The sequence below is a fragment of the Marmota monax genome, unplaced genomic scaffold (genome assembly GCF_021218885.2).
Source record: "Marmota monax isolate L192 unplaced genomic scaffold, Marmota_monax_Labrador192_F-V1.1 WCK01_AAM20220418_F8-fsc00041, whole genome shotgun sequence".
Taxonomy (NCBI): domain Eukaryota; kingdom Metazoa; phylum Chordata; class Mammalia; order Rodentia; family Sciuridae; genus Marmota; species Marmota monax.
In genome coordinates, this window is record NW_026695238.1 from 3,269,122 (window position 1) to 3,297,061 (window position 27,940).

Here is a 27,940-nt window from a genome sequence, read left to right on the forward strand (position 1 = left end):
AACCGGAAATGCCCTGGGGAAGTCGGAGGCGGAAAACTGAGGCGGGTGTGCTGCTACCGTTTCTAGGCAACCTCAGACTCCCGGTCCTTAATGGAGCCTGATGGCCAAGCGACAGCTTGGAAGTGCTTTAGGAAGTGCCTATGGGCGGTCCACGTCCCTCCCACACCTCTGAGAGCCTTTGTCTTCTGAATTTTGGGCCAGTTCTAGCGAGTAAAATTGGTAAGCATGCCCCCGAAAGAGACTGGCAGTAGGCAACGGAGAAAAACTAGTTAAGTCAAACCAAGTATGGAGACAGGCCGAGGGGACCAGGCTGGAGGCCGCCACAGGCGCCTCCCGGACTTAGCGCTCCTATTTTTTTTTCGGGGGGTTTGGGGGAGTTTGAGAAAGATGTCCGGATCAGTGAAATGCACGGGCAAGTGTCCGGGACGGGCTACCTAGGAGTGAGAGGTAGGAAATTGGGGTAGGCTTGAACCAGCAGAGTCCCCTGGGCTTGCGGGACAGGAGAGTAAAAAACGGGGAGGAACTCCCAAGAAGATGCTTCGTTTGTTCCAAGATCCCATTATTCTATCTACACCACCCGACCGTGTTTTTGAGGCCCGGATTAGTGTGAAAAAGGCAAAGGCAAAGTGGCTAACGTTTACCTTTCCCCCGTGCCCTAATCAGGCCTCCCAGATGTGTGAAAGTGACCCTGGATCTGTAGCTCTTGAGCACCATCGCTACCTTCTTTCCTGAGAGATCCTGAAACCTTTGTTATGGAGAAGTACCACGTGTTGGAGATGATTGGAGAAGGCTCTTTTGGGAGAGTGTACAAGGGTCGGAAAAAATACAGTGCACAGGTGGTGAAGAAAGGGATATATTTTCAGTGGGATTCGGTATCCACAACTCCAATGGAATATGGGGCCAAATGTGTTTAAACCAACCTGTATTCCTAAGGCAATGACTGCCACATTTCTTATGAAGTATGGCCACTAAAGTTGGGTTATGTGGGTTCAGATTCCAGCTCTACCTCTTTCTGGCCTTGAAACGATGGACAAACTACTTAACCTCTGTGTCTCATTTTCCTCATCTATAAAATGGGTATAAGAACTTATTGATGAGGTTTGAGGACTAAATATGTTTTTAGACTAAATCCTTTAGTACAATGTTTGGTACCTAGAAAAAACAAATTATTATTATTTTATTTTTGTGAGCCACATCCCCAGCCAATTTTATTTATTTATTTAATTTTTTATTTGTGGTGCTGGAGATCGAACCCAGGTCCTTGTGCATGCAAGACAAGCACTCTACCAACTGAGCTATATCCCCAGCCCCCCATTTTATTTTTTATTTTGAGACAGAGTCTCACTAAGTTGCATAGGGCCTTGCTAAGTGGCTGAAGCTGGCTTTGAACTTGTTGTCCTCCTGCCTCAGCCTCCCCAAATTGCTGGGATTACACTTTTGGGCCACCACTCCCAGTTTATTATTCTGAATAGTTTGATCTATCATACCATTGCAGGAAGAGACAAAACACCTGAACTCTATTTTTCCATCTTTATTTTGCCTTCACTTTTCCCTAAAATCTCAACAGAAGTCCTTTGGTTAGATCAGAACACCTTTCTCAGAATCCATGAATAGAATCTGTTTAGCAAAGGATGTCTCCACTGGGTGCAGTGGTGAAATGCCTGCAATCTCAGAGGGTGGGGAGGCTGAGGCAGGAGGGTGGTGAGTTCAAAGCCAGCCTCAGCAACTTATCCAGGCTCTAAGCAACTTAGTGAAACCTAAATAGAAATATAAAAAAAATGGTTGGGGATGTGGCTCAATGGTTAAGTGCCCCTGGGTTCAATCTCTGGTACTGAAATTGTTTCCTCTTAGGTTGAGGGGTGGGCAAAGCCTGGGTAAGGCCAGCGTACAATGGGGTAAGAGGTGAGAGACTAGCCAGTCTAATAAGAGTTGCTCAGTCTAAGGTCTTGAGTTCTGGACTTCTGAAGTTAAGGTTGAAATCCTAGCTTTTTTTTCAGTAGTATGGTTAGGCCTTGACTCTTCCCTTTACCACTGATAGGTGGTGGCCCTGAAGTTCATCCCAAAATTGGGACGCTCAGAGAAGGAGCTAAGGAATCTACAACGAGAGATTGAAATCATGAGGGGTCTGAGGCATCCCAACATTGTGCATATGCTTGACAGCTTTGAGACTGACAAAGAGGTGTGCTTTCATGGTTTTGGATCACCTTTCTCCAAGGGTCCCAATAATTTCCTAACCCCAGAATATATGAGCATTCCATTAGTGACGTTGCCTTCTCCCCACAGGTGGTGGTGGTGACAGACTATGCTGAGGGAGAGCTTTTTCAGATCCTAGAAGATGATGGAAAACTCCCTGAAGACCAGGTATGTTTCCTGGATAAAACTTCTCTTCACCCCTGACCACTCTGTCAGTGAAGGGCTGGGAGGGCAATTAGAGGGCAGGGAGAGTCTCCATTTTTGAAAACTCCCCAGAAGAATACAAGAGTCTGTGTGCATATAGAGGCAGTATGACATGAGAATTAAGTATGTGAACAGTGGAACCAAAATATCTGAGTATGAAGCTTGGTTCTGCCTCTCACTAGCTGAATCTCCTTGGACAAGTTAATGGAAGTAATATAATATCTACCTGATAAGACTATTGTGGAGATTAATGAATTAATTCACATTAAGTATTTTAACAACTATTGTTAATGTCGTGAAGATTTTTATTGGATATCTTTGAGAAAAAAGGGGCTGTGTGGTGGTACCAGAGAAGGCAGTGAGAGATAAGGGTTGTGGGTCAGGCAGGATGTGCCACCAGGATGTAGAGGTTAGCAACGGGATTTGGTTGAATGAAATCTTCAGTCAGATTCTGTAGGACCCCCTCAGAATTACTTATCACAGTTCTCTTTTTCCTTTTGAGCATTCATCACTGTTTGAAATGTCTTTTTCATTTCTTCTTATTTTTTATGTGTGACTACTTCTCTTGAGAAAAGATACTGTCTTATTTAGTAATAGCTAATGTGTGTTGAATGTTTACTCAATGCCAGGCACCATTTTGAGCAGTGCTTTACACGCTTTTATTCATTTGGTCCACACAATAATCTAGAAGATAGGTGATATCATTATTCTCACCTTATAGATGATGAATCTGAGAAGCATAAAAAAAATTTGCCCCTGGTCATGCAGCGAGTAAGTGAGGTTCAATACATTTTCCTTGAGTGAATGAATGAATGAATGAATGAATACATGCATGAATTAACTGGGGAAGCAAAAGCTGCCCTTTTTCTTGAACAAGTAAGGTATGGTGTGAAACTCTGGGAGAATGGGAAAGAAGAAAAAATCACATTAGTGGCAGTATTAAAAGTCTTTGGCTTGTCAGCCAACCCTTCCCTCTTACCTTTTATTTTTTCATCCTGCCTATCTGAACCCTAGGTTCAGGCTATTGCTGCCCAGTTGGTGTCAGCCCTGTACTATCTACATTCTCACCGCATCCTACACCGAGACATGAAGCCTCAGAACATCCTCCTTGCCAAGGGTGGTGGCATCAAGCTCTGTGACTTTGGGTAAGGATTCTGAGCTTCCGTCTATGTCTCCAGTTCTGCAGGGGGTCTTAGACTGTATGTGTAACTTACGTGAACTTCCCTTGAGAACCTGAACTGGAGACTGAGCCTCCAGCTGGATCCTTTGGAACTAAATCAAATGTACTCTCTGTTCTAGCTTGAGATAAATCATACAATGACAGGTAGTAGTGAGCAGGTTTAATTTCCTATTAGTGACCGGGTCTAGAATATCTTTTCCTTTTCCCTTTCCATGCCATTTCCTGCAGATTTGCCCGGGCTATGAGCACCAACACTATGGTTCTTACCTCCATCAAAGGCACACCACTCTATATGTCTCCAGAGCTGGTGGAAGAGCGACCATATGACCACACAGCAGACCTCTGGTCTGTGGGCTGCATTCTGTATGAACTGGCTGTAGGCACTCCTCCCTTCTATACCACAAGCATCTTTCAGCTGGTTAGCCTCATCCTCAAGGACCCTGTGCGCTGGCCCTCCACCATCAGTCCCTGCTTTAAGGTAATGAAAATTGAAAGGGAAAATAATTTTATATCAGAAAACTGTCTCTGTCTACCTCTATTCCCTTTTCCAAAATCTTTTTCCAGAGCTAGAGCAGGATTTTTCAGGAGCTGGGCCAATAAGTCTTGCTTTTCTACTGCAAGGGCTTATGCTAGGCTGGAGGTTGTTCTAAAGCCTGCCAAACTTGGGAGCGGTAGACCCTGTTTGGGGCAGGATAAGCTTTATCACAATAAAAAAGTAATTTCAAAACCTAAGAAGTAGATACTGGTTATTTTGCATGACCTCTGTTCTACTTATTTCGTATCATATGCAGAGTCCAGGTGATATTTAGATGTTGCCTATGTTGCTTCCCGTCCTCCTCAGACATCAGAATGGCCAGTGTCGGAGCTGGCTCCATGATTAGGGGCAGATGACAGAGGTGGTGCCTGTTCATGGTAGCTAAGTCTCAATGGGTTTTTGGAGGAGGGGAGGGAAAGGGTTTGTACTCTCTTTATTTTTTATCTAGGGCAAGATTTTGGATCCTCAATGGAATTTAAGTGCAGTTTTATCCTAGAATAAAATCTCATTATAACTTTCCTATGCTCTATCTAAAATGAAAAGGGACTAATTTCTTTACAACCTGTTCAATTGGGGAGACCCAAATAATTAGAGAAAAAATCTAAACAAAGAAACCTCAAATAGAAGAGATGTACACAAAGATAATCATTCTCTCCTATGCACATTCGCAGGTATCTTTAGCAAAAGCCATAGTTATGCAAATCACCTTGTTTTAGAACAGTGGTCATAATCTACTAGTACCTTTTTGTTTCTGGCCCAGTGGAAGATTTTCCACCAATAATTCATAACATATACTTCTTGAATTATAGTCTCTATTCCCCTCATCCATCTAAAGATTTGCTTTGGAGTGTTCCCAAACATCTCTACACCATTCCTGTGTGAGCGTCTTCTTAACTATAGATCCATCTATTTCTATGCAGCCCAAAACAAATCCATAATGAAAGGGAGGCATCAGTCTGGGACTCCCTTGAATGTTTGCTTTCTGAAGATGATTGTGAAGGTGATATCTTCCTCTCAGTTGTTTCTCCATTCTTCACAAAGTTGGTGACATTGAAATTCTGTACTCATGTCTGAGGGTACAAAGTCTCCATGAATAGGGATTGGTGCTTCCTGGGAGGTGAGGCAGTAGTCTGTCTGGAAATGGGGCCCACATTAACAGTTGTCAAGGTTGTGGTCAAGTCTGTTATACCAATAGGAGTTTGGGATTACCAGTTCTGTTGACAGGTTAGAGAGAGTCTAGAAGGAAGGGAAGGAAGAGCTGATGGAGTATTATTTCTCTCCACAGAACTTCTTGCAGGGGCTGCTCACCAAGGACCCCCGGCAGCGTCTTTCCTGGCCAGACCTCTTACATCACCCCTTTATTGCTGGTCGTGTCACCAGTGAGTCATCAGGATTCCCAGGGCTCTGGCACCTCCAAGTATTTTTTCCAACCTACCTCTCTGCCCTCAATATCTGGATCCAACATATTATCATTTCTCCACCAGCTTGAGCTTTATCTTCCTAGCCCTTTGCCTAACTTTGGCCACTCCTGCTCCCTTTTTGTTATTGTCTCAAATGGCTGCCTTCCATAGAAGCCTGGAGACACTGAAGTAGTCTCTGGCCAAGTGACCATGGTGTCTACAGCCCTAGTATAATCATGTTTTCTCCTGCTCCCTCCCTGCAGTAATAACCGAACCAGCAGGCTCAGAGTCGGGTACCCCATTTACCAGTCACCTACCCCCAGAACTTCAGGTTCTAAAAGATGAACAGGCCCATCGGCTGGCCCCAAAGGGCAGTCAGTCTCGCATCTTGCGTCAGGCCTGTAAACGCATGGCTGAAGAGGCCAAGCAGAAGGTATGTGAGATACAGAAAAATATGTAACATGTAAAAATATATAACTAACCAGGCTAGTCATTGGGGGAGTTGGAAAAGGAGGTTGACTTTCTAGGAAATTGGGAAAGGCCATGAGTAAGATCCATACCGTCCTATAGCATCTAGACAGTTCTGGTCCAGTATCTCCTACTCATCTCCCACAGAAACACCACAACACAGAATCTGCCCTTGAGCAAGAGGACAGGAACAACAAGGTGACTCCCAGCACAGTCCCTCTGCCTGGACTACGGGCTACTCCTAAGGAATCAAACCTCCTGGCTGGGATCTTGGCCTCAGAAATGAAGAACAGCTGGGCCGAGTCGGGGGCTGGAGAGGCCCCTCCTACACCTCGGTGAGGGTTGTATAGCTAAGGGTTTGTGTAGTGGGAGGAGGTATCTTGTAGATTTTTGGCTTGAGCTAAAATAAATTTGAAATGATTCCTGTCATTAGCCATTGCCTAAATACAAACCAGTCCTTCAGAATTTGAGTCCTGGGTTGTTGGGTTCTAATTATAGACCCTTTCCTGACTCGTTGGGAAACTTAAGGATTTTCTCTTCTTCATTTCTCACTTGTTCTTTGACTGAAAGGGAAAGGGTTATTTCCAACCAAAAACGCAGATTGTTTGAGTTGAAAGCCATAGGTGAAAACTGTAGACTTGAGTATAAGATCCAAAGTGGGAGCAGTTAAGGATTTGTGTGTAGAGATACATATCCTGTACTGGCCATATCCCATACCTGAGGAAAATTCCTCTATCTCCCTCGATGGCTTATACCTCATTCTTTTTCCTGGGTCTAGAGGGAGGGACAAGTTACTGAACTCTGAGCCTCACAGTCTTGGGACTCATCCTACTTCCATCCTGACCTCTGGCAGGGAAAACCACATCACCCCAGGTTGTGAACAAGCATTCCCAGAGCTGAGGTCAGAGGTAGTCGGCCAGCGGAGCATTGATGCAGTGGACCTAGAAAATGAGGTGAGCCTTAGGGTTTCTTCTTGGCCTCATTCCTGCTATGGCATGTTGGGCCCAGGTGGGTATTTTTCTAGAACAATGATTCTCTTAAGCATGAGCTCCTTTTGTGTTAAAAATTACTTTTATATCAATTTATAGATTTTAATAATAGTATCTGAACATGTAATTCTCAAAGATGAGAATGCATAGGTAAAATCAAAAGTGCCAAGTTGGGCATGGTAGCACATACCTATAGTTCCATCTACTTGGAAGGCTAAGGCAGAAGGATCACTTGGGCCCAGGAGTTGCTACTATATTGCCAGCCTGAGCAGTATACTGAGACCCCATCTAAAAAAACCAAAACCAACCAAACAAAAACCCTTCTTATATCAGTTCCAGATGTGACTACTGTTATTAATTTAATCTGTGTCCTTCTAAACTTTCTAACTTTGTATTCACATATGTTCACAAAGGGAAATAGTTTGGCTGTTTACTGAGTTCATCTTATATGTATTGCTTCATATCATGCCTCTTTTACCCTTTGATTTGTTTTAGGGCTTTTTCTACATCATAGCATATATTTCTACCTCAGTCTTTTGTGTTTTATGATTCTAATTTTTTATTTTGAAATCATTTCAACTTAAATATTACTTGTGAGAATACTATGTAGAATTCCCATACATCCTGATCTTGGCCCATTTTGTGAACCAAAATAGAACACCCAAGACTAGATAATTTATAATGAACAGAAATGTGTTTTTTAAAGTCGTGGAGGCTGGGAAGTCTAAGATGAAAGTAAGCAGGTTAGGGCTCAGTCTTTCTCCTTCTAGCATAGTACTTTGAATGCCACATCCTCTGAAGGTGAGGGATGCTCGAACAGAAGAGATCAAGTGAACCTACTCCCACAAACCTTTTCTATAGCAGCATGAATACATTTATAGGGGTGGAGCCCTTGTGACCTAAAAACCTTCTATTAGGCCCCACCTCCCAACAAATTTTTGGGGGGATAATTTAACACAACCATATATATATATGTGTGTGTATATATAATGTTGTTGTTATTGTTTTTTACTAGGAATTGAACCCATGAGTGCTTAACCACTGATCTACATCCCCAGCCCTTTTTATTTTTATTTATTTATTTATTTTTAATTTTAAAATATTTGTTTTTGGGTTGTAATTGGACACAATTCCTGGACCAGTTCCTTGGTTTTCTTTGTTTTTTATGACAGTTTTTAAGGTATATGTATTACCTTTATTTTATTTATTTATTTTTATGTGGTGCTGAGGATTGAACCCAGGGCCTTGAACGTGCTAGGTGAGCATTCTACCACTGAGCCACAACCCCAGCCCCTTTTTATTTTTTGTTTTAAGACAGGGTCTCACTAAGTTGCTTAGGGCCTTGCTAAGTTGCTGAAGCTGGCTTTGAACTTGTGATCCTCCTGCCTCAGCTTCCCAAGCCACTGGGATTACAGGCATGAACCACCACAGCCAGCAACACAAATATTTTGGAGAGGACAAAGACATTCAAACCATAATCCCCCTTATACCCAGATTCACCAGTCAAAATTTTGTCAAATTTGCTTTACAATTCTCTCTCCATGTATGTTTGGATATAGCATCTTTTGAATCATTTTGAAGTAAGTTGCAGATATAGCCCTTCACCCCTAAACACATTATAAGGTCAATCACTTGACTACCACCATACAAAGAAATTTAATATTGATATGTTATTATAATAATAGTAAATAGATTAATGGACTAATCTACAATCCATATTCTGATTTTGCGAATTGCTCCAGTAATGTATTTTATTAAAAATTTTTCTGATCTGTGATTCAGTCCAGTATCATACGTTGCATTAAATTGTTAATACCTCATTAGTATCCTTTAGTCTGGACCAGTTCCTTGGTTTTCTGTTTTTTTTATGACAGTTTTAAGGTACATGTATTAGTCTGTTTTTCATTACTATAACTAAATACCTGAGCATGCTAACTGTGTAAAGAAAAGTGGTTTATTTAGCTCATAGGTTTGGAGATTCAAGGGCAAGATACTGGCATTGGCTTTGCTCTGGTGATGATCTCATGGCTTATGGCATCACAACAGGGAGGTGGTATGTGTGGGAGGAAGTGTCACACCTCAAAATAGGAAGCCTGAGAGATTGGGTGAGTCCAGGTTCAGGGTTTTATAACAACTCCCTCTCAAGAACTAATTAGAGTCCCTCAAGAAATACTTAATTCCAGGTTGGGAATATACCTTAGTGGGAAAATACTTGATTAGTTTACATGGGATCCTCTATTTGATCACCAGCATGGTTCCCCCTCAAAAAAGAAAAAGAAAAAAAAAAAAAAAAAAAAAAAAATATATATATATATATATATATATATATATATATATATGAGAGAGAGAGAGAGAGAAATACTTAATCCTTTCTGCAGGCATATCCCCTTCCCACTTGACATAAAGACCTTATAAGTAGGCCCCATGTCTTAAAAGTCTCACTACCTACTGGTACCACCATGCTGGGACCCAAGCCTCCATTATATGAACTTTGGGGACAATACACATGTCCAAAGAATAACAGTACATTTATTTTGTAGAATGTTCCTCAAACATTAGATTTGATTAGATTCAGGTTATGCATTTTTGGCATAAGTAATACATGCTCAGTACTACATTCTTTTCAATAACCTCATAGTATTCACTAGTAGGGATGGATCCCTGGTTGTTTATTTACTGACTGAGTTTATGATGTTTTCATTTTTTATCATTACCAACCATGGACATCCTTATAGATATTTTTTTGTTTTTCTGGTTTTGTTTTTGTTTTAGTACTAGGGATTGAATTCAGGGGTACTTAACCACTGGGTCCTTTTCAGTTTTTATTTTGGGACAGGATCTTGCTAAGTTGCTGAGTGAGGGCCTCGTTGAGTTACTAAGGCTGGCCTCAAACTTGATCCTTCCACCTCAGCCTTTTATGTTGCTGGGATTACAGGTGTGTGCCAGCATACCTGGCTTCTTAGTATCTTCTTATGCACACTTGCCAGTGCTCTCAAAGACTTTTCCAGATCCCTCACATACTGCCCACTATACCCTTTTATGACTGGAGATTGAAGGAGGCACTTGCTGCTTGCAATTACTTCATGATTCCCCCAATTTCTGGCCCCAAGTTGAGAGCATGATCCTGAGACTTATACACTCCTCTGACCTCTTTCATCCTCCCACCACTTCCCTTGTTCCCCAGGAGCCAGAAAGTGATGATGAATGGCAACAACTGCTAGAGACCACTGAGCCTGTGCCCATTCAGCTGAAGGCCCCTCTCACCCTGCTGTGTAATCGTGACTTCTGCCAGCGCATCCAGAATCAGCTGCGTGAAATTGGAGGGCAGGTAATGGGCAGAGGGTACTGTAGGCAGGATTTGGGGCTATTTTCAGAGAGGAAGCATTGAAAAACATCAAAAGGAGAAAGTTTGTCCTTCCCCAGTTCTTCCAGTTTATCTGCATAAATAGAAGAGACTCACTAACCTCCTTTAGTAACACAGAAAGAGAAGGCCTTTTCTGAAGGAAAAAAAATAACTATCTAGAGCAGGCATCAACAAACTTTTTTTGATGGTGTATATTTTAGGCATTGTGGGCCAAGAGGCAAAAAATTCATAAGAACTTAATTAAATATTTAAGTATTCATATAATGAAGAAAAACACATTTCCACAAAATATTTATGGACAAGCCTTAAAAACAAAATTGTAACAATTGAATATGCAATATTTTGTACTACAGGTATACTAGTGAGAATGAAGTTCTTTGTTGGGGGTAACATTTTGCTTAATTAACATTTGCTTAATTAAAAGTTAGGATTCACGCTTATAAATCCTTTTTTCCTTATCTGAAACAGTGCTCTCCCTTACTAGGAACTCGCCAAAATATGCTGCTTATATTTATTTCCCTCTTTTTTTTTTTTTTTTTTTGTGGTACCATGGATTGAACCCAGGGCCTCACACATGCTACGCAAATGCTCTACCACTGAACTATATCCCCAATCCTCCCTCTCTTTTCTTTAATTTTTTTTTTACAACAAATTTATTGAGATCTAATTTATGTGCCACAAGACTTCTGATTTTTAGTATACAATTAATAATTCCAGCAGAGGCAAAAGGATTGCAAGTTTGAAGCCAGCCAGCCTCAGCAATTCAGCAAGGCCCTAAGCAACTCAGAGAGACTGTCTCAAGAAATAAAAAAGACTGGAGATATATCTCAGTGGTAAAGCACTCCTGGGTTCACTCCCCAGTAACAAAATAATAACAATTTCAAATTATGAAACTATCATCATATTCCAATTGTAAAACACTTTTATCATCCCATAAGATTTCTTATACCTATTTCCAATTAATCACTTTTCCCAGTCCTAGGCAACCATTAAGCTTTCTATCTTGTAGGTTGCTTATTCTGGACATATCACATGATTGGAATTGTATATGATCATTGTGACTGGCATTTTTCACTTAGCATGATGCTTTCAAGTTTATTCATGATGTAGCATGTATTAGGATTTCATTGCTTTATATTATGTATGAGTATTTCATTGTATTGATAGATTACATTTTATTTATCTACCCACCAGTTAGTTGATGGATTGTTTTTATTTTTTGAAAACATTGGGTTGTTGCTGCTATAAACATTCTAATCCAGCTGTGTGCTGCTGTATGTTTTTGTTTCCCTTGGCTAGATACTTAGCAATGGAATTGTTGTCATGTAGTAAAAATTTGTTATTTAGCATTTTAAAAAACTTCTGAACCATTTTCCAAAGTGGCAGTACCATCTTACATTCCCACCAGCAGCATGTGAGGGTCACAGTTTCTCCATGTTTGCCAACATTTATTATTGTCTGACTTTTTTGATTATACCCAATCTAGTAAGTGTAAAGAACCTCATTGTTGTTTTAATTTGCACTCCACTAATGATAAATGATGAATACCTTTTCATGTGCTTATTAGTCATTTGTATATCTTTGGTGAAATATCTGTTCTAATCCTCCATTAATTTTTTTAAATTGATTTGTTTATCTTATGGAGTTGTAAGAATGTGCTATATATTCTGGATATAGGACTTTTACCAGATAAGTGATTTGCAAATATTTTCCTCCAGTGTATGGTTTGTCTTTTTTTTTTTTTTTTTTTGCCATCTTATAAGAATGTCTTTCAAATCACAAAGATGTTGAATTTTCTCCTTTTGTTTATTATGCTTTTGATTGTTTATAAGAAATCCTTTTCAAACTGAATGTCTTGAAGTTTTTCTCCTAAAAAGATTTCAACTTATTTTTTAAGAGTATAAATTTTACCTCTTACATACATTAAGTTCTCTGACACATTTTGAGTTAATTTTTATTTATGATGTGAGTTAAGAATCTAAGTTTATCTTTTTGCATGTCTATACCCAATCCTAGAAGGATTTTTTGAAAAACAAACAGAAAAACCAAACCAAAACAAAAAAAACTGCCCTCATTGAATTGCCTTGGCATCTTACTCTTGATTTTTGGCAATAACACATTGTTGTCCTGTTATTGAATGGTTGCTGGATTTTTTATTTTTTTAAATCAGCATTGACTTAATAATGTTGATTTTAAAAAAAGAATCTAGGGCTTTGTATAGGTTAGGCAAGCAATTCTACCACTGAGCCACACCTCCATCCCCTGTTGAGCTCTCTGAGTTGGAATTCCAATTCAGCTACTCATTAACTGTGTGATCTTTGACTATGTATTTAATCTATCTAGAAGCTTCAGTTTTCTCATTTAAAAATAGATAGTTTGGGGCTGGGGTTGTGGCTCAGTTGTAGAGCGCTCGCCTAGCACATGTGAGGCCCTGGGTTCGATTTTCAGCACCACATATAAATAAATAAAATAAAAGTATTGTGTCCACCTACAACTAAAAAAATAAATATTTATATAAAAAATAATAAGATAGATAGTTTGGGCTGGAGTTGTAGCTTGATGGAAGAGCACTTGCCTAGCACCTGTGAGACATTGGGTTTGATTTTCAGCACTACGTAAGAAATAATAAATGTGTTCATATAATATAAATAAATTTATAACTAAATCATTTATAACACATATATCATAAATTTAAAAAACAAATGGATAGTTTTAGCCAGGTGTGGAGAACAAGGCAGGAGGATCAAAAGTTCGAGGTCAGCTTCGGCCACTTAGTGAGACCCTATCTCAAAATAAAAAAACTAAAGGCTTGGGATGTATCTTCAGTGGTAGAGCATCCCTGGGTTTAATCCCCAGTGGGGGCCAGGGGAAGGGATATTTCTATTTACTTTACAGGGTTATTGTAAAGATTGCACAGGAAAATTAATGCCAAAATTTAAAAACAGTGAATGGTATGTTCTAAAACATTAGCTGTAAATGTTATTCCTTTATATTTAAAATTATAATACTATCCCAAGTTTATAGGCTGTACAAGTAAGTGTTAGGCAAGATTTGGTAGGTGGGCTATAGTTTATGATTTCTTGACCAGAAGTTGAATGACCTTCAGTCTCTTTAAAGTTTAGTAGCATTGTTTTGTGTTCATTGTTTTTTAATTTTCAGAAGTGCTGGTGTGTGCATGTGTGTGGTGTGTGAAGGGCTGGAGAGTGGAGTGGGAGCAGATAGGATTGTTATGGGGCCTGATAGATCCTGAGGGGAATTGCCCTGCCCCTTAGTCTCGGGTGTTCTGTGTCAAGTGACCTGACTATCTATAGTCCTCTTCCTTGGAACAGTCGCCCTCTTTCCTTGCTCTTCTTCCCTGGATTTTAGATTCCAAAAAAGGAAAGCAAACATTTGGCCTACTTTGCCAACTCCTTGGGGACATTTGGTATCTGTGACTCTCCTTTTTCTTGTGTGTGTGTGTGTGTGTGTGTGTATTTTAGTTGTAGATGGACAAAATACCTTTATTTTATTTATTTTAATGTGATGCTGAGGATTGAACCCAGTGCCTCACACATGCTAGGCAAGCGCTCTACCACTGAGCCACAACCCCAGTCCCTCTTTATTTTTCTTATGATCCATTTGCCTATTAATTGCTATCTCTTTCCATCATGTCACTCAGATCCTGAAAGGCAGCCTGGAGAATGCTTCCCATATCCTCCCTGCACTCCGGGTCCTGAGCAGTCTTCTGTCCAGCTGCAGTGACTCTGTTCCCCTGTATTCCTTCTGCCAGGAAGCAGGGCTGCCTGAGCTGCTGCTCAGTCTCCTCAGGCACAGCCAGGAGAGCAACAGTATACAGCAGGTAAGCACCAGGTCAGGAGCTTCTGAAGACTAACAGAAGGTTCTTTTGCTTGGAATTCTGTCCTTTGGGCTTCCAACTATATTTTCCCTGACTGCCTTTTATTTTGTTTTCTCCTTTTTCTAATTAGCACACCATCAATTGCAAATTCTCTGCCCTTCTGGGGCTAGAGAGGTAGTGTCAGTCAGTGAAGTAGGCTAAGTGTATAACTATGTGAGAGGTGGGGAATCTGACAAATGGGGTTAGACGCCCTCTCTAAATGGACCATCTTCTCCTTGCTCCAGCCTATTGTTGCTATGTGAAAATTTGGGCCAATGTTGCCATATCTTCAAGTTTTCAAGTAGAAATCCAGATTTTTATACATAATTCCTTCATATTTAGAATACCATGGTTTGAAACATTGGATCCTAGGCTTTACTAATGTGATTTTAGAGGGCAGAGTACTGAAGTTCAGAGGTTAACTCATACTTAGTCACTAATCTATAGATGGTCACAGAAATTATAAGTGGAAGAGCTAGGACTGAGACGCACTATATTTGGAGCCAAATCTCTACTTGCCTACACTGTCTGCTGCAGCTGAGCTGTGAAGATAGGAGGACCATCATGTCACCCCGAGAGGACAGAGTCAGAGTTTACAAGGCATAGGCTAAGGCAGCTGGCAAGCTGTACTCTGCTGATGAGTATTTAGGGGGATTTTAAGGAATTTTTATGAATTTTTTTTTTTTAAATAGAATCTCCTACACTTGAAAAAGACACATTTCAGGCTGTTTATAGTCCACTCACTGGCTGACATTTTGTCACCTCTCGATCTTGTCTCTGCCCATACTTCTTCTCCCCCATCCCTTTCTGTTTGGTCACTTTGGCTGGATTTCTGTAGGCCATTTTTATTTATTTATTCATTTATTTTGGTACTGGAGAGTGAATCTAGGGGTTTAACCACTGAGCCACATCCCTAGCCTTTTTTTTTGTATTTTATTTAGAGACAGGGTCTCGTAGAATTACTTAGGGCCTCACTAAGTTGCTGAGGCTGGTTTCAACTCATGGTCCTCCTGCCTCAGCCTCCCGAGCTGCTGGGATTACAAGCATGCGCCACCATCCCCGGCTCTTCTGTATGCTCTTCTTTTTACTATTTTTTTTTCTCTTTGCTGCCATCCCCATGTTGTCCTTACTCTCTCTTTTTTTTCCCTCTTCCCTGGCAGCAACCCTGGTATGGGGCCTTCTTACGGGACCTAATGGCTGTGATTCAGGCCTATTTTGCCTGTGCCTTCAATCTGGAGAGGAGCCAGACAGGCGACAGGTGGGATAAAATGCACTTTTGCTCTGCTGACCAGTTTGGCTTCAGTTTCAACTCCATTTCTTCCCCTGCAAATTAGGAAGATGCCAAGTGAAAAGAAGTTGTGATTTGTGACAGAGCTAAGTGGCCCTCAGAGTTAAGCTGTCCTCTTAAGGACCTTCAAGCATCTCTAGCTTCACCCCAAGACTTTCAGGTTCTAAGAGTCAGCAGTCACCATGGCCACTAAGTGGAAAGATCAAGATGTGAAAATGGCAGAAAAGGGGCTTGGAGGCTGTGTGTGTGTGTGTGTGTGTGTGTGTGTGTGTGTTTATTGGGGGAGACAGGAGAACATTCTGTTGTGTTTCTTTGTAGAGATTCTCCTATCAGCCAGATCTGACCCATTCATCACATTGGGGCTTTTAGTAAAAGGATGAGAAGAAACTATGGGTTCATTTTTTTCCCAGCCTACAGGTGTTTCAGAAGGCTGCCAATATCTTTCTGGACCTGTTGGGGAAACTGCTATCTCAGTCAGATGACTCTGAGCAGACATTGAGGAGGGACAGCCTCATGGTAATCTGATCCCACCTCCATATTTCTGTCTCTCCTGTCTTCCTCTGTGTTTCTCCCATCCCCTTTATTATGACTATAAAGAGGCAGAGCAAGTTAATAAAACAAACATTTGTTAACTCCTACCATATGCCATATGCCTCATGAGTCCCTGCCTTTAAGGGACTAGGAATAGTCAAGAAGGGAAGAGTGAAAAGTACTTTAGAACTTTGTATAAAATACAGATGCTCTGGAAAAGATGCCATTAACATTATTTGGAGGGTTATGGAAGAAATCTTGAAGAAGGAAGTCATCTCTGTTAGGCCTTAAAGAACACATAGCAGTTTGCCAGTGGATGAGGCAGGAAAGTAGAGAGAACATTCTAGACAGAAAGAGCAAATTTCTAAAGGCCCAGAGGCATCAAACAACTGGTGTATTTTAGGGGACCACAAATAGAAACATTTCTTCTTGGAGAGACTTATGGATCTTTTAATATTTCCCAACACTAAGGACTAGATAACTATGTGGATTCTCTCCCTGGACCCTAGCAGTCAGGATAAGAGAATAGAGAATTGAATGGGAAAACAGCTAAGTTCTCACTGATCTCAGAGGAGATAATTTGAGAAGAGCATGTGCAGGGAAGTAAACAATCTCCTGGTCCTTATTTAAACTGATAATTAGGAACATAGATCTGGACTATATTTCTGCCTCCAGAGAGCAATCCATTCAAACTTTTCTAATCTTCTAATTCTAATTTCATATCCCTCACCCTTCCAAGTCAGGAAGTTTTGAATGTCTAACCTAAATTTCAGCCTGCAGTGACACTTTTTATTCACCACTTCTCCTGTCATTGTGCAATGAGTAGCATGGGGAGTTTAAAATAACTATCCCTCCTCCCAAAATTTTGTATCAATAAGATTGGGTTGAGGGGGGAGGTCCCAGGAATCCCTAGGAATTCTACTCATGGTCTGTAGATTACACTTTGATAAATATCATGTAGGGAAGAGATCAGAAAATAGAAGAATTGGCTGAGACTTGGGGATGGCTCAGTGGTAGAGCATGTGCTTATCATGCCAGAGGCCTTGGGCTCCACCTCCAACCAAAGACAGGAAAGAAAGAAGAGGGAGTGGAGGTAGAAGGATAGTTGTACATTTTCTGTATAAGGACACCTTAGCATTAGATACCTGCCCCTGGATCTGTATTCTCTCTCCTCATGTTCTCAGGGTACTCTTGGTTCTTACACTCAGCCCAGTCAGTTTTCTGATGCTCTGATGTTACTTCTGCCCTTATATCCTTTAGTGCTTTACTGTCCTGTGTGAAACCATGGATGGGAACAGCCGGGCCATCTCCAAAGTGTTTTACTCCAGCCTGCTGACCACGCAGCGTGCTGTGTTGGATGGGCTCCTTCATGGCTTGACAGTTCCACAGCTCCCTTTCCACACACCCCCAGGTGACCATAGTTGGGAGGGGAAGTTCTCTTTGTTTGTTACATAGAGCTCTGCTCTTCCGACTGCCATCACCTAGAATAGTGCCAGCCCTTAGTAGGTACTAAAAAATAACTGTGAACTGAAAGAGGGAAGCCACCAGACCTTACTCCACATCCTTTACTTTTCTCCACAGGAGCCCCACAAGTGAGCCAGCCACTGCGAGAGCAAAGTGAGGATCTGCCTGGAGCCATTGCCTCTGCCCTGGCAGCCATATGCACTGCTCCTGTGGGACTGCCTGGCTGCTGGGATGCCAAAGAACAGGTCTGAGCTGCAGCTTCCTGCTCCTCCCTTCCCCGCTGCCAGAGGAGTTGGGAAGACTGGCTCCAGTTTCTTTGAAGGACAGAAAGAGAAGCTTTTATGCTTCTCCTTGCTGAGGACTTCCAGAAACAGACTCCCACCCACCCTGTTTGAGCTCCTTATAGAATACAATACAGCCAGAATCCCAGAAACTGTGGCCAGCTGGTGATGAAGAAAGCTCAATGATCAGCTATCTGGGTGGTAGGACAGTTGATCGGAAACCATTGGTAATGCTTCCACAAGGGCTCAGGATTCAGTTTTTCTGTTGCCCTGCCTATACTGAGGCCAAACTAAGACATGACTTTCATTTCTCCAATTCCCATGAAGACTGATTCCTATATTCCCCTATTCCTATAAGGGGAATAGGATTGAGTCTTAAAGTATGTTTCCACAGGTTTCTTGGCATTTGGCAAATCAGCTGACTGAAGACAGCAGCCAGCTGAGGCCATCCCTCATCTCTGGCCTGCGGCATCCCATCCTGTGCCTACACCTTCTCAAGGTACTTCCCACAACTTCCAGCATCTCAGATTTTTTTTTTTAACTCCCAGGACAGAAAAACAGACACAGGGTCTGAGAGAAAGAGTCTGAGAGATCATGAGTCTCCCTTGGAGGACTCCATTCTACCTTTAAATCTGTTCAACTGAGGTGACCCCATGTTAGCCATTCCTCTCCAGAACTGAGAAGCATCCCTGTTTGACTATCAGAAACAAGGGGTAAAGTCCCCTAACACCCCAAGTGAGGGCTCCAGCTCAGTAGAGGCTCACCTGGTTTTCAGCTTGGCCTTCCAGTCAAGGAGCCTGAGCTGCTCTGCCCACTGATAGATACCTTGCCACTCCTCCAGGTTCTGTACTCCTGCTGCCACATCAGTGAGCGACTGTGCCATATTTTAGGGAAAGAGCCCTTGGCCTTGGAGTCACTGTTGATGTTGGTCCAGGGCAAGGTAAGCTGCCAAAGCAGGTAGGCATATCATAGTGATCCTACCTCACCCAGAAGTGGTTCTGACAGGTCGGGTTTCCTTTTAGGTAAAAGTAGCAGATTGGGAAGAGTCCACTGAAGTGGCACTCTACCTTCTCTCTCTTCTTGTTTTTCGACTCCAAGATCTGCCTTCTGGGTGAGTCACAAAGTTGGGTCTCTCCACTGGTCTTCTGCCCACACAGCCAACCCTGACACAGAATATTGAGAATAGCACACTTTAGCCTATGCTAAAGGGATGAGAATGAAGTTTTCTTCACAAAGAACAGACTTGGATTCCCATCAACTTAGGGCCTTGGAGGTGGACATACAGCCTGTGTGAAGAGCACAGTCCAAGGGAGAGGGAAGGCCACCTTTAACATGCTGTATCTCTCAATGTATCTCCCTGTTCCAGAATGGAGACGCTAGGCAGTGAGGTTGCTACTCTCTTTACCCACTCACACGTCGTCTCTCTTGTGGTGAGTTTTCAGCCTTCCCCAACCTCTCCCTCTACTCCTATCATCATGACCCTTTTGGGAGCGGGGCAGTCCCTCTCCCATTTGCAGCCTTTTCAGGATACATTCTATTAGAGCACGACAGAGACACAAATCCTACACCATTCAGATTCAGACAGTCTTCCTCTACCTTTCCTACAGAGTGCAGCAGCCTGTCTGTTGGGACAGCTTGGTCAGCAAGGGGTGTCCTTTGACCTCCAGCCCAGGGAATGGATCACTGCAGCTGCACATGCTCTGTCTGTCCCTGCAGAGGTGAGGCCTACCAGAGAAGGCCCAGACCTGTTTTCTCTGAGTCAAATCCTAGGACACCATTCTGGGTGAAAGACTGAAATGCCAGCAAGCCTGGAGAAAACAAAGGAATGGGAAAGGAATCATCCTTTTACCCCAGATAGTAGTCCCCTCTCAGCCCAGACTGGTCAGGGCTTCAGATTTCCTATGCAGGGCTTCTAAAGACAGAGGTGGGAACGATACCAATTGACATGTTCTAAGGTTTCCTATCTGCTTTAGCCCCCCCAGGAGTTCATGTTCTAGTTTGAGTCCTCCTCCTTTTTTTTTTTTTTTTAAATATTTTTGTTTTAGTTGTAGTTCGACACAATACTTTTATTTTTATGTGATGCTGAGGATCTAACCCAGCAACCCACACATGCTAGGGGAGCGCTCTACCCTGAGCCCCAGCCCCAGCCCTGGAGTCCTTCTTTATGCTTCTTCTCTTCCCCTTCTACAGCAGAGCCCACTCTACTTTTCTTGCTTTCTTAACTGAGATGGAGAAGGGGCTGACATATTCTTCAGGAATCAGTCCATTTGTAGTCTCCTTTCTGCCCTCTTCCTTTTCCAGCCTTTTGTTCTTCATTTTGAGACCCTTTGGAATCCATATTTCCCTCATTTTGTGAAAAGAAGGGTAGACTTCATATTCACATTACTGTCTTATGTTATATATAGAATTCTTTATAATTTATAAAGCACTTTTCACATGTTACCACAAAACACTTGGCAGATAGACATAGGAAATATAGTAATAATCGTCTGCTTTTCCTTGATAAAGTTGACCTTCAGAGAAATCATATAATTACTGATAGCACTAACATTCATCCAGGAGCCTGAGTCAAGACCCTGGAAACCATCTTCCCCATCATTCTCCTTATAAATGGCTCCCCAGTTCACATGTATTCTACCTTCTGATTGACATACAGATCCCTTCCCTCCGTGGCACCATCACTGCCTTAGTTTGTATTCATACCATCTCTCTTCTGGTCTTTGGCACTTGCCTAAAGGATCTCTCCTCTCAGACTTTACTGCTGCCAGAGCTTGCTTTCTTTCTTTTTTATTTTTATTTTATGTTTTTTAGTTGTAGATGGACACAATACATTTATTTTATTTATTTATTTTTATGTGGTGCTGAGAATCGAACCCAGTGCCTCATATGCTAGGTAAGCACTCTATCAATGAGCTACAACCACAGTCCTGAGTGATCTTTCTTAAAGGAAAATGTGGTCATTCACTCAACCAGTGTTTATTGAACACATAGATATCTATCAAGTGCTCAGCACCATTCCAGACTCTGAGGATATAGTAGTGAATAAAAGAGACAAAAAATGTTACTGGTGCAGAGCTCATGTTCATGATCAGTCACTTCCCACTGCTTCTGGGACAAAGTCCAGACTCTGTTGCCTGCTGCTGGAAGTTCAAGTATCAGCTCTGGGCTCTATTACCCTGCTATACCAAAAGAGTTACAGGAGGTGAAGTTTAAGGCCTACCTACTCTTTTCTTTTGAGGGGGTTGTGGGGTACTAGGGATTGAACTCAGGGGTGCTCTACTACTGCTCTTTTTAATTTTTTTTTAAATTTTGAGACAGGGTCTCACTAAGTTACCCAGGCTGTCCTTGCCCTTGCAGTCCTCCTGCCTCAGCCTCCTGAGGAGCGGGAATTACAGGCAAGCACCATTGCACCTGTCTTTAAAATTTTTAACCCAGGGGCTGAGTTGTGGCTCAGTGGTAGAGCTCTCGCCTAGCATGCATGAGGCACTGGGTTTGATCCTCAGTACCACATAAATGTAAATTAAAGATATTGTGTCTACCTAAAATTAAAAAATAAATAAATAAAAAATTTACTCCATCAGTTTTCTATCCCAAGAGGCAGCATTAGGCACTCTTACCCATGCCCCTAACCTCTTGTTTAGCAAGTATCTTTCTAACTATAGTTGCTTTTTTGTCTGCTTACCCTACCAGACTCTATATTTATGACACACACTTAATAGAATAGGCAGGACCAAGACTCCTAAATCCAGAAGAACTCTTCCCACTCTGCCAGACTCAGGAAGAACTTTCCCACTTACTGGGGGTTGGGTGCACAGGCCTAAGGGCAAACTCATCCCTTTTAGGGATCTGCATTCTTCTTGCTCTCTCCAACAGGTTCGGCTGACTCCACCAGATAGCTGTGGGTTCTATGATGGCCTCCTCATCCTTCTGCTACAGCTCCTCACCCAAGTACAGGTGTATCTTAGGATGGATGAAAAGAAGAGAGAGAAATTGGGCATTCTGGGAGCCATTGGATAGAAAGAAGCAAACATACTTGCCTTTCCTCTCAAACTACCATACCTACTATAGCCTGAGAATTGCCCCACTTGCCATCAGTAGGGCCCTTTAAAGGAAACCATTCAGCTGTATCCCTGGGGATACAATGGGAAAACAACAAATTTTCTTGTTTTGTTTTGGGTTCTGGGAATTGAACCCAGGGGCATTTTACCACTAAACTACATCCCTAATACTTTTTATTTTTTTATCTGGAGACAGGGTCTTGGCACTGTTGCTGAGGCTGGCCTCGAACTTGTAATCCTTCTGCTTCAACTTCCCACATTGCTGGGATTACAAATGTGCACCACTACACCTGGCTGTTGTTTTATTGATATTTAAAACTTTTTATTTTATAGACCTGTGCATCACTTGGCCTTGGTGCAAGCCAGCCCCAATAGGGCAATGCTCTGGTTTTTAGCTGACACACACATGGGTTGATAGGTCAGGAGGTTAAGGTGTGATAAGAAAGGAAAATAAGACAACATAAATGCTAAGCAGGAAGATGAGGAATTATTTCTCTCTCCCTCTTTTTTTTTTTTTTCTTTTTTGTACTGGGTGTTGAACCCAGGGGTTCTTTGCTGCTGGGCTACATCCCCAGACTTTTTTATTATTTTCATTTTTTGAGGCAGGGTCTTGCTAAGTTGCTGAAGCTGACCTTGAATTGAGATCCTCCTGCCTCCTGACTGAGACTCCCTTTCCTTTTAGATCAGGGTCAAGAATGAAAAAAGGTAATGGACTTCTAACTTCTGCCTCCCCCGTCACTCTTTCACTTTTACCTCCAGCAGGGAAAGGCTAGCCTGATCAGGGATGTGGCTAGCTCAGAAATGTGGACCATTTTGTGGCACCGCTTCTCCATGGCCCTGAGGCTACCTGAGGAGGTAGGAACACAGGAAGAGGAACTGTCACTGTCCGATCCATCCATCCCTGAGCCAGACTGGACGCTGATCTCACCCCAAGGTATCTTTCTGTTAGCATAGCCTCCTCTATGAGGCCAGTGTATGGGTCCCTCTTCAAGTGGATTGAGTCTGGAACTGGGTTAACCACAGAGACTGCTGCTGCTGCTGCTGCTGCTGCTATGGGGGAGACAGCAGAGTCTTCAATAGAGCTGTTCAAGGATGGAGAGGGACTGAATAGGTGATGGTCCTGGGAGCTGTGGGGAAAAGGGCAGCAAGGTCTCTTGCTTGCTTCACTAGGTCTTCTTTCTCCATGTTTTCAGGCATAGCAGCCCTGCTGAGCCTGGCCATGGCCACCTTTACTCAGGAGCCCCAGTTATGCCTGAGCCACCTGTCCCAGCGTGGAAGTCTTCTTATGTCCACCCTGAAGCACCTTCTTTCTCCCAGCTTCTTGCATCACCTGAGTCAGACGTGAGTCTGAGGTAGAAGAAGGAGGAGAGAAGATCCAGAATTAGCAATAGGGAGGTGGTGGCTGGGAGTGCAGGAGAGAGGGAGCTGACAGCTTGAGTTACAAGACCAGAAATGGGATAAGGATTAGTCTGGAAACCTAAGGAGCTGCTGAGGTTGGGGACAGGGTGCTGGGGAAGGAAACTTGAGGTGTGGGGTGGAAGTATCATAAAGGATAGGTGAGCAAGACCAAGTATATTGTACACTCTCCTCCTTAGGCCTTACGGGGCTGAGTTTCTGCCTGTTGTGGCGGTCTCTGTCTGCCAGCTCCTCTGCTTTCCCTTTGCCCTGGATGTGGATGCTGACCTCCTCGTAGGTATCCTGGCTGACCTAAGGGACTCAGAAGTTGCAGCCAACCTGCTGCAGGTATTTGGGAAGCTACCAGGTGTGAAGATGGGGCAGGAATATGGCCAGTCTTGTGTTCTCTAATTCACTTCCCAATAGGTCCAGGGTTCTCCAGGCTTGACCTAAGAGTTGGAACTGAGGAGAGACTCAGGCCTGAAGAGAGGCATATGGTTGGAGCTGGGCTAGTATTTTCTTCTCTCTGACATTCTCTCATCTGGTTCAGTGGGGCAATCATCCTAGTCCAGACACTAGGGGCTCAGCTTCTTGACCTGGAACCCATTCCCTGGCAGTTTTTGGCATTACCCCCATAGGTCTTTGGATGCAGAGACCCAGTCCTTAGAGAGCAAGGGGCGTGTTCTTGGAAAGAACCTGCCCTTTGGGCTCCACCTGAGTTCCATGTGGTATGCCATGGGTCAGGACTTAAGCTTCATTCTCTCTTCAGCTTGGCTTTTCTCTCCCCCAGCTTTTGGGTCCCTACTTCCTAGGTGTGGTGTACTTCTCCCTCACGTTGAGCTCCTTTTTCCCACTCTCCCCACTCCCCCAGGTCTGCTGCCACTATCTTCCGTTGTCACAAGTCGAGCTGCCCATCAGCCTCCTTACACGCCTGGCCCTCATGGATCCCACTGCTCTCAACCAGTTTGTGAACACAGTGGCAGCCTCCCCTAGAGCTATCATTCCATTCCTCTCTGTTGTCCTCCTGAGTAACCTGCCACTGCTGACCTCTGACCTTCTCTCCCTACTGGCCCACACAGCCCGGGTACTGTCTCCCAGCCACTTGTCCTTTATCCAAGAGCTCCTGGCTGGCTCTGATGAATCCTATAGGCCCCTGCGAAGTCTCCTGGGCCACCCAGAGAACTCTGTGCGGGCCCGTACTTATGGGCTCCTGGGACACTTGCTCCAACACAGCATGGCCCTGCGTGGAGCACTACAGAGCCAGGCTGGACTGCTTAATCTTCTGCTGCTAGGGCTTGGAGATGAAGACCCTGCTGTGCGGCGCAGTGCCAGCTTTGCTGTGGGCAATGCAGCCTATCAGGCTGGTCCCCTCGGACCTGCCCTGGCAGCTGCCGTGCCCAGTATGACCCAGTTGCTTGGAGATCCTCAGGCTGGGATCCGGCGCAATGCCGTATCAGCTCTGGGCAACTTGGGACCTGAGGGGTTGGGGGAGGAGTTGTTACAGTGCCAAGTACCCCAGCGGCTCCTGGAGATGGCATGTGGAGACCCTCAGCTGAATGTGAAGGAGGCTGCCCTCGTTGCCCTCCGGAGCCTCCGACAGGAGCCCTGCATCCATCAGGTACATCCCAGGGGACTTTTGAGCCATGATGATCAGGGCCTCTATAGTTCACACCAGTTCTCTGAGATAGTCTGTAAGGAACTGGGACATCTAGAAATCTAAGCTATTACTCCAAGGATGCCTGAAACCCAGGGACAAAGCCTTGGAGATGAGTTTTCCATTTACCATCTCACACTCTTGAGAAGGGAAAGGAGCTAGAAGGGGGCTTCACTGGGCTAGGACATGCCTGAGATCTCAAGGTCCACAGCTTATCTCTTCCAGAGGCTTGGGTGGAGGGAGAAGATAAGAAGATGTTGAGGCCATGAAGATACCAACTATCTTTTTAGTAGCATGCTAAGCATGCTAAGCATTTTTCCTTTGTTGACTGGTTTAAGTTATTATTATCCTCATTTTGCAGGGGAGGAAACTGAGGCACAAATAATTTAGTAATTTTTCCAAGTTACAGAGCCAGCAGGTAGGGTTGGGCTTGTGACCTCAGAAGTCTGGGTCCAGAGCCCATACTCTTTTTTTTTTTTTTTTTGCAGGTTGAACCCAGGGGCACTCTGCAACTGAGCTACCATCCTCAGCCCTTTTATATATTTTATTTAGAGACAGGGTCTCTCTGAGTTGCTTAGGGCCTCACTAAGTTACTGAGGCTGGCTTTGAACTTGCGATCCTCCTGCCTCAGCCTCCCGAGCCACTGGGATTATAGGCATGTGTTGCCAGAGCCCATACTCTTTTTTTTTTTTAATATTTATTTTTTAGGTGTAGTTGGACACAGTGCCTTTATTTTATTTACTTATTTTTTATGTGGTACTAAGGCTCTAACCTAGGACCTCGCATGTGCTAGGCGAGCGCTCTATTGCTGAGCTACCACCCCAGCCCCTAGAGCCCAGAATAAAACCACTGTTTTATTCTGCTGTGTCTGCTCCATTTTCAGTATATAAGGAACCCAGTGGAAATTTCACAACTGCCTACCATAACATAAATTATAGTAGCTCAGTGTGATAGCATTGGGTAGTTCATGCAGAACAGAAATTTGACAGGGTGGTGATGATATTATAGGAGTTTCTGGCAATCCATGTGAGGAAATAATAAAAAGGTTTCTTGGCTGGGAATGAGGGATTAGCTTGGGACTAACTGATCTGGATCCAAAGCTGGGAATCAGACTTTGCTGCTCACTGTCAGTCACTGCTACATTCATTATCTCTTCTGGGGGACAAGTGGATGGGTCCCTTGGTCCCTTGGCTTTATGGTCTGCAACCAAAGAGAATGGAAGTAAATCCCTAGTCCTGATGATTCCTGTCTCCAAGGTTTCCCCATTCAGTCTATCCAAGTCCCCAAAAGCCCATCTCCTTTTTCTTCCTTTGGGATGGGCATTGTAGGACTAAATGAGAGTCCTCTGCCTGTGCCCCAAACACAACTGGTTCTAAGCCTCCCATCCTATTCTATCATCTACTCTCTGTCCTACAGGTGCTGGTGTCCCTGGGTGCCAGTGAGAAATTAGCCTTGCTCTCTCTGGGGAATCAGTTACTGCCACATAGCAGTCCCAGACCTGCCTCTGCCAGGCACTGCAGGAAACTCATCCATCTCCTGAGGCCAACCCACAACACATGATCTCAGATTCGTGGGATCCAGCCTCCAGTCTTTGTTGCCCTGCTATTGCCAAGTCTTCCTTATTCTCCTGCATAAGCCGTCAATTCAACTGAGAGCTGAAGAGACTGAAGAAGAGTGATAAGCTGCCAATTCACTTGAGAGTGAGAAATGAGAGATTTATGTATAAAGCTCTTTCCTTCCCCCAGATTCAGAATGATTTCAGCCAGTAAACTTCGTTACTGCTGGTGCCAGAGAAGATTCCTTTCTTCTCTGTGTCCAGGGTCTTTTTCCAATAATGTGCCTTGAACTTCAGGAATGTGCCTCCCAGACTTTAGGGAAATATACCTCACTTGTCCCATCTCCCCCTTTCTGGAGCTACTGTAATCCTCCCATGATTGTGCTTTAGGTGTACTGGCTTCTGTCTCAGCTCTAGGCTATGGGGGATAAATGCCATCAGCCCCTGTTGTTGAGGGGTTCCTAGCCCTTAGGCCACATTCCTTCCATGGGTGGGGGTTGGGCAGTATATCTTTTTTTAATTGTAATTCTGTTTGTAAACTCTTTTAATAAAAAATGTGCCTCACCCTACTTGGAGCTCCCAGGGTAAGGGGTTGGGAGGCTCAGCCCACCCTTTGGCTTCTACGGGGTGCAGAAGCCCTGGGGTCCTGTACTCACAGGATCCTGATTTGGGGGTTTGAATCTTCTCTAGCTTTCCGGCTTTCTCCATTCTAGATGAGACAAATGTGGTTGCCTACTTTTAAACTAAGGCCAGTGGAGCTAAAATAGGAAAGAATAAGATTTAACAAGTAAATTGGATTGCTTTGAGATCTCAGATGTTAGTTTGGATATTTAGCACAGTTTCAGTGTCTAGGGAAGCCTGGTAGCCTTAGGAGTGTAGCTATTTAAAAAGGGGTGTTTGGCAGACCCGTTAGAATTATAATTTAACTGAACATATATTGGGAAGTTTAAACCTGACTTATTGAATGACTTAGGACAAACTTTCAGGGCCCTGATTTCTCCATCCCCAAAATAGGGAGACTCCTTTCTGTCCTTCCTTAAATTACAGGGTTTTTTTGGTTTTGTTTTGTTTTATTTTATTTTTTTAGAAATGAAGGATGAGTAAGATGTGCTCATTTATAAGGAATTTTATGGTGTCCTCATCTTCACTGCCTACTGTGTTTACACTTTAACAAAAATAACAGAGGAGTGATGCTTTCTTAGACTGGGGTGGATGGTAAAAATTGAGATAACCTCAATTGTGTGCTATCCAGATCATTTAAATTCAATCTATATTTATTGATTCCTTTTTTATGTTAGATCCTGTTCAAAACAGTGGAGATAGAGTTTCCATTCCAGTGGGGAAAATAGGGAATTTATTAAAGTAAGTGAATTAAAGCCAGACTTGGTAGCACATGCCTATAGTTCCCCTAATCAGAGGCTAAGGCAGGAGGATTAATTGGATCCAGGAGTTGAGACCAACCTGGGCAACACAGCAAGACCTCATCTCAAAACAGGAGAAAAATGTG

The 27,940-nt window shown here is 43.1% G+C and overlaps 1 protein-coding gene across 3 annotated transcripts; it reads left to right on the forward strand.

Annotated features, from left to right (window-relative positions):
• Window positions 1-25: 25 nt before the first annotated feature.
• On the forward strand, window positions 26-27,002 carry Stk36 (serine/threonine kinase 36). Of its 3 annotated transcripts, none has more exons than XM_046439744.1 (27): window positions 26-219; window positions 664-836; window positions 2,039-2,179; window positions 2,284-2,361; window positions 3,412-3,542; window positions 3,806-4,055; window positions 5,398-5,491; window positions 5,776-5,945; window positions 6,128-6,315; window positions 6,759-6,933; window positions 10,154-10,297; window positions 13,992-14,171; window positions 15,368-15,465; window positions 15,906-16,011; window positions 17,287-17,437; window positions 17,608-17,735; window positions 18,166-18,270; window positions 18,613-18,711; window positions 18,794-18,882; window positions 19,138-19,201; window positions 19,379-19,489; window positions 21,645-21,725; window positions 22,589-22,763; window positions 23,023-23,170; window positions 23,425-23,572; window positions 24,096-24,842; window positions 26,295-27,002. In XM_046439744.1, exons 2-27 carry the CDS (start codon window positions 753-755, stop codon window positions 26,436-26,438), a joined length of 4,029 nt encoding a protein of 1,342 aa, XP_046295700.1. In that variant the 5' UTR covers window positions 26-219; window positions 664-752; the 3' UTR covers window positions 26,439-27,002. The 3 variants fall into 3 exon arrangements, with proteins under 3 accessions (XP_046295700.1, XP_046295701.1, XP_046295702.1); XM_046439745.1 differs by having other exon boundaries at window positions 6,834-6,933; XM_046439746.2 differs by lacking the exons at window positions 26-219; window positions 664-836 and adding an exon at window positions 3,119-3,168 and having other exon boundaries at window positions 2,126-2,179.
• The last annotated feature ends 938 nt before the right edge of the window (window positions 27,003-27,940 follow it).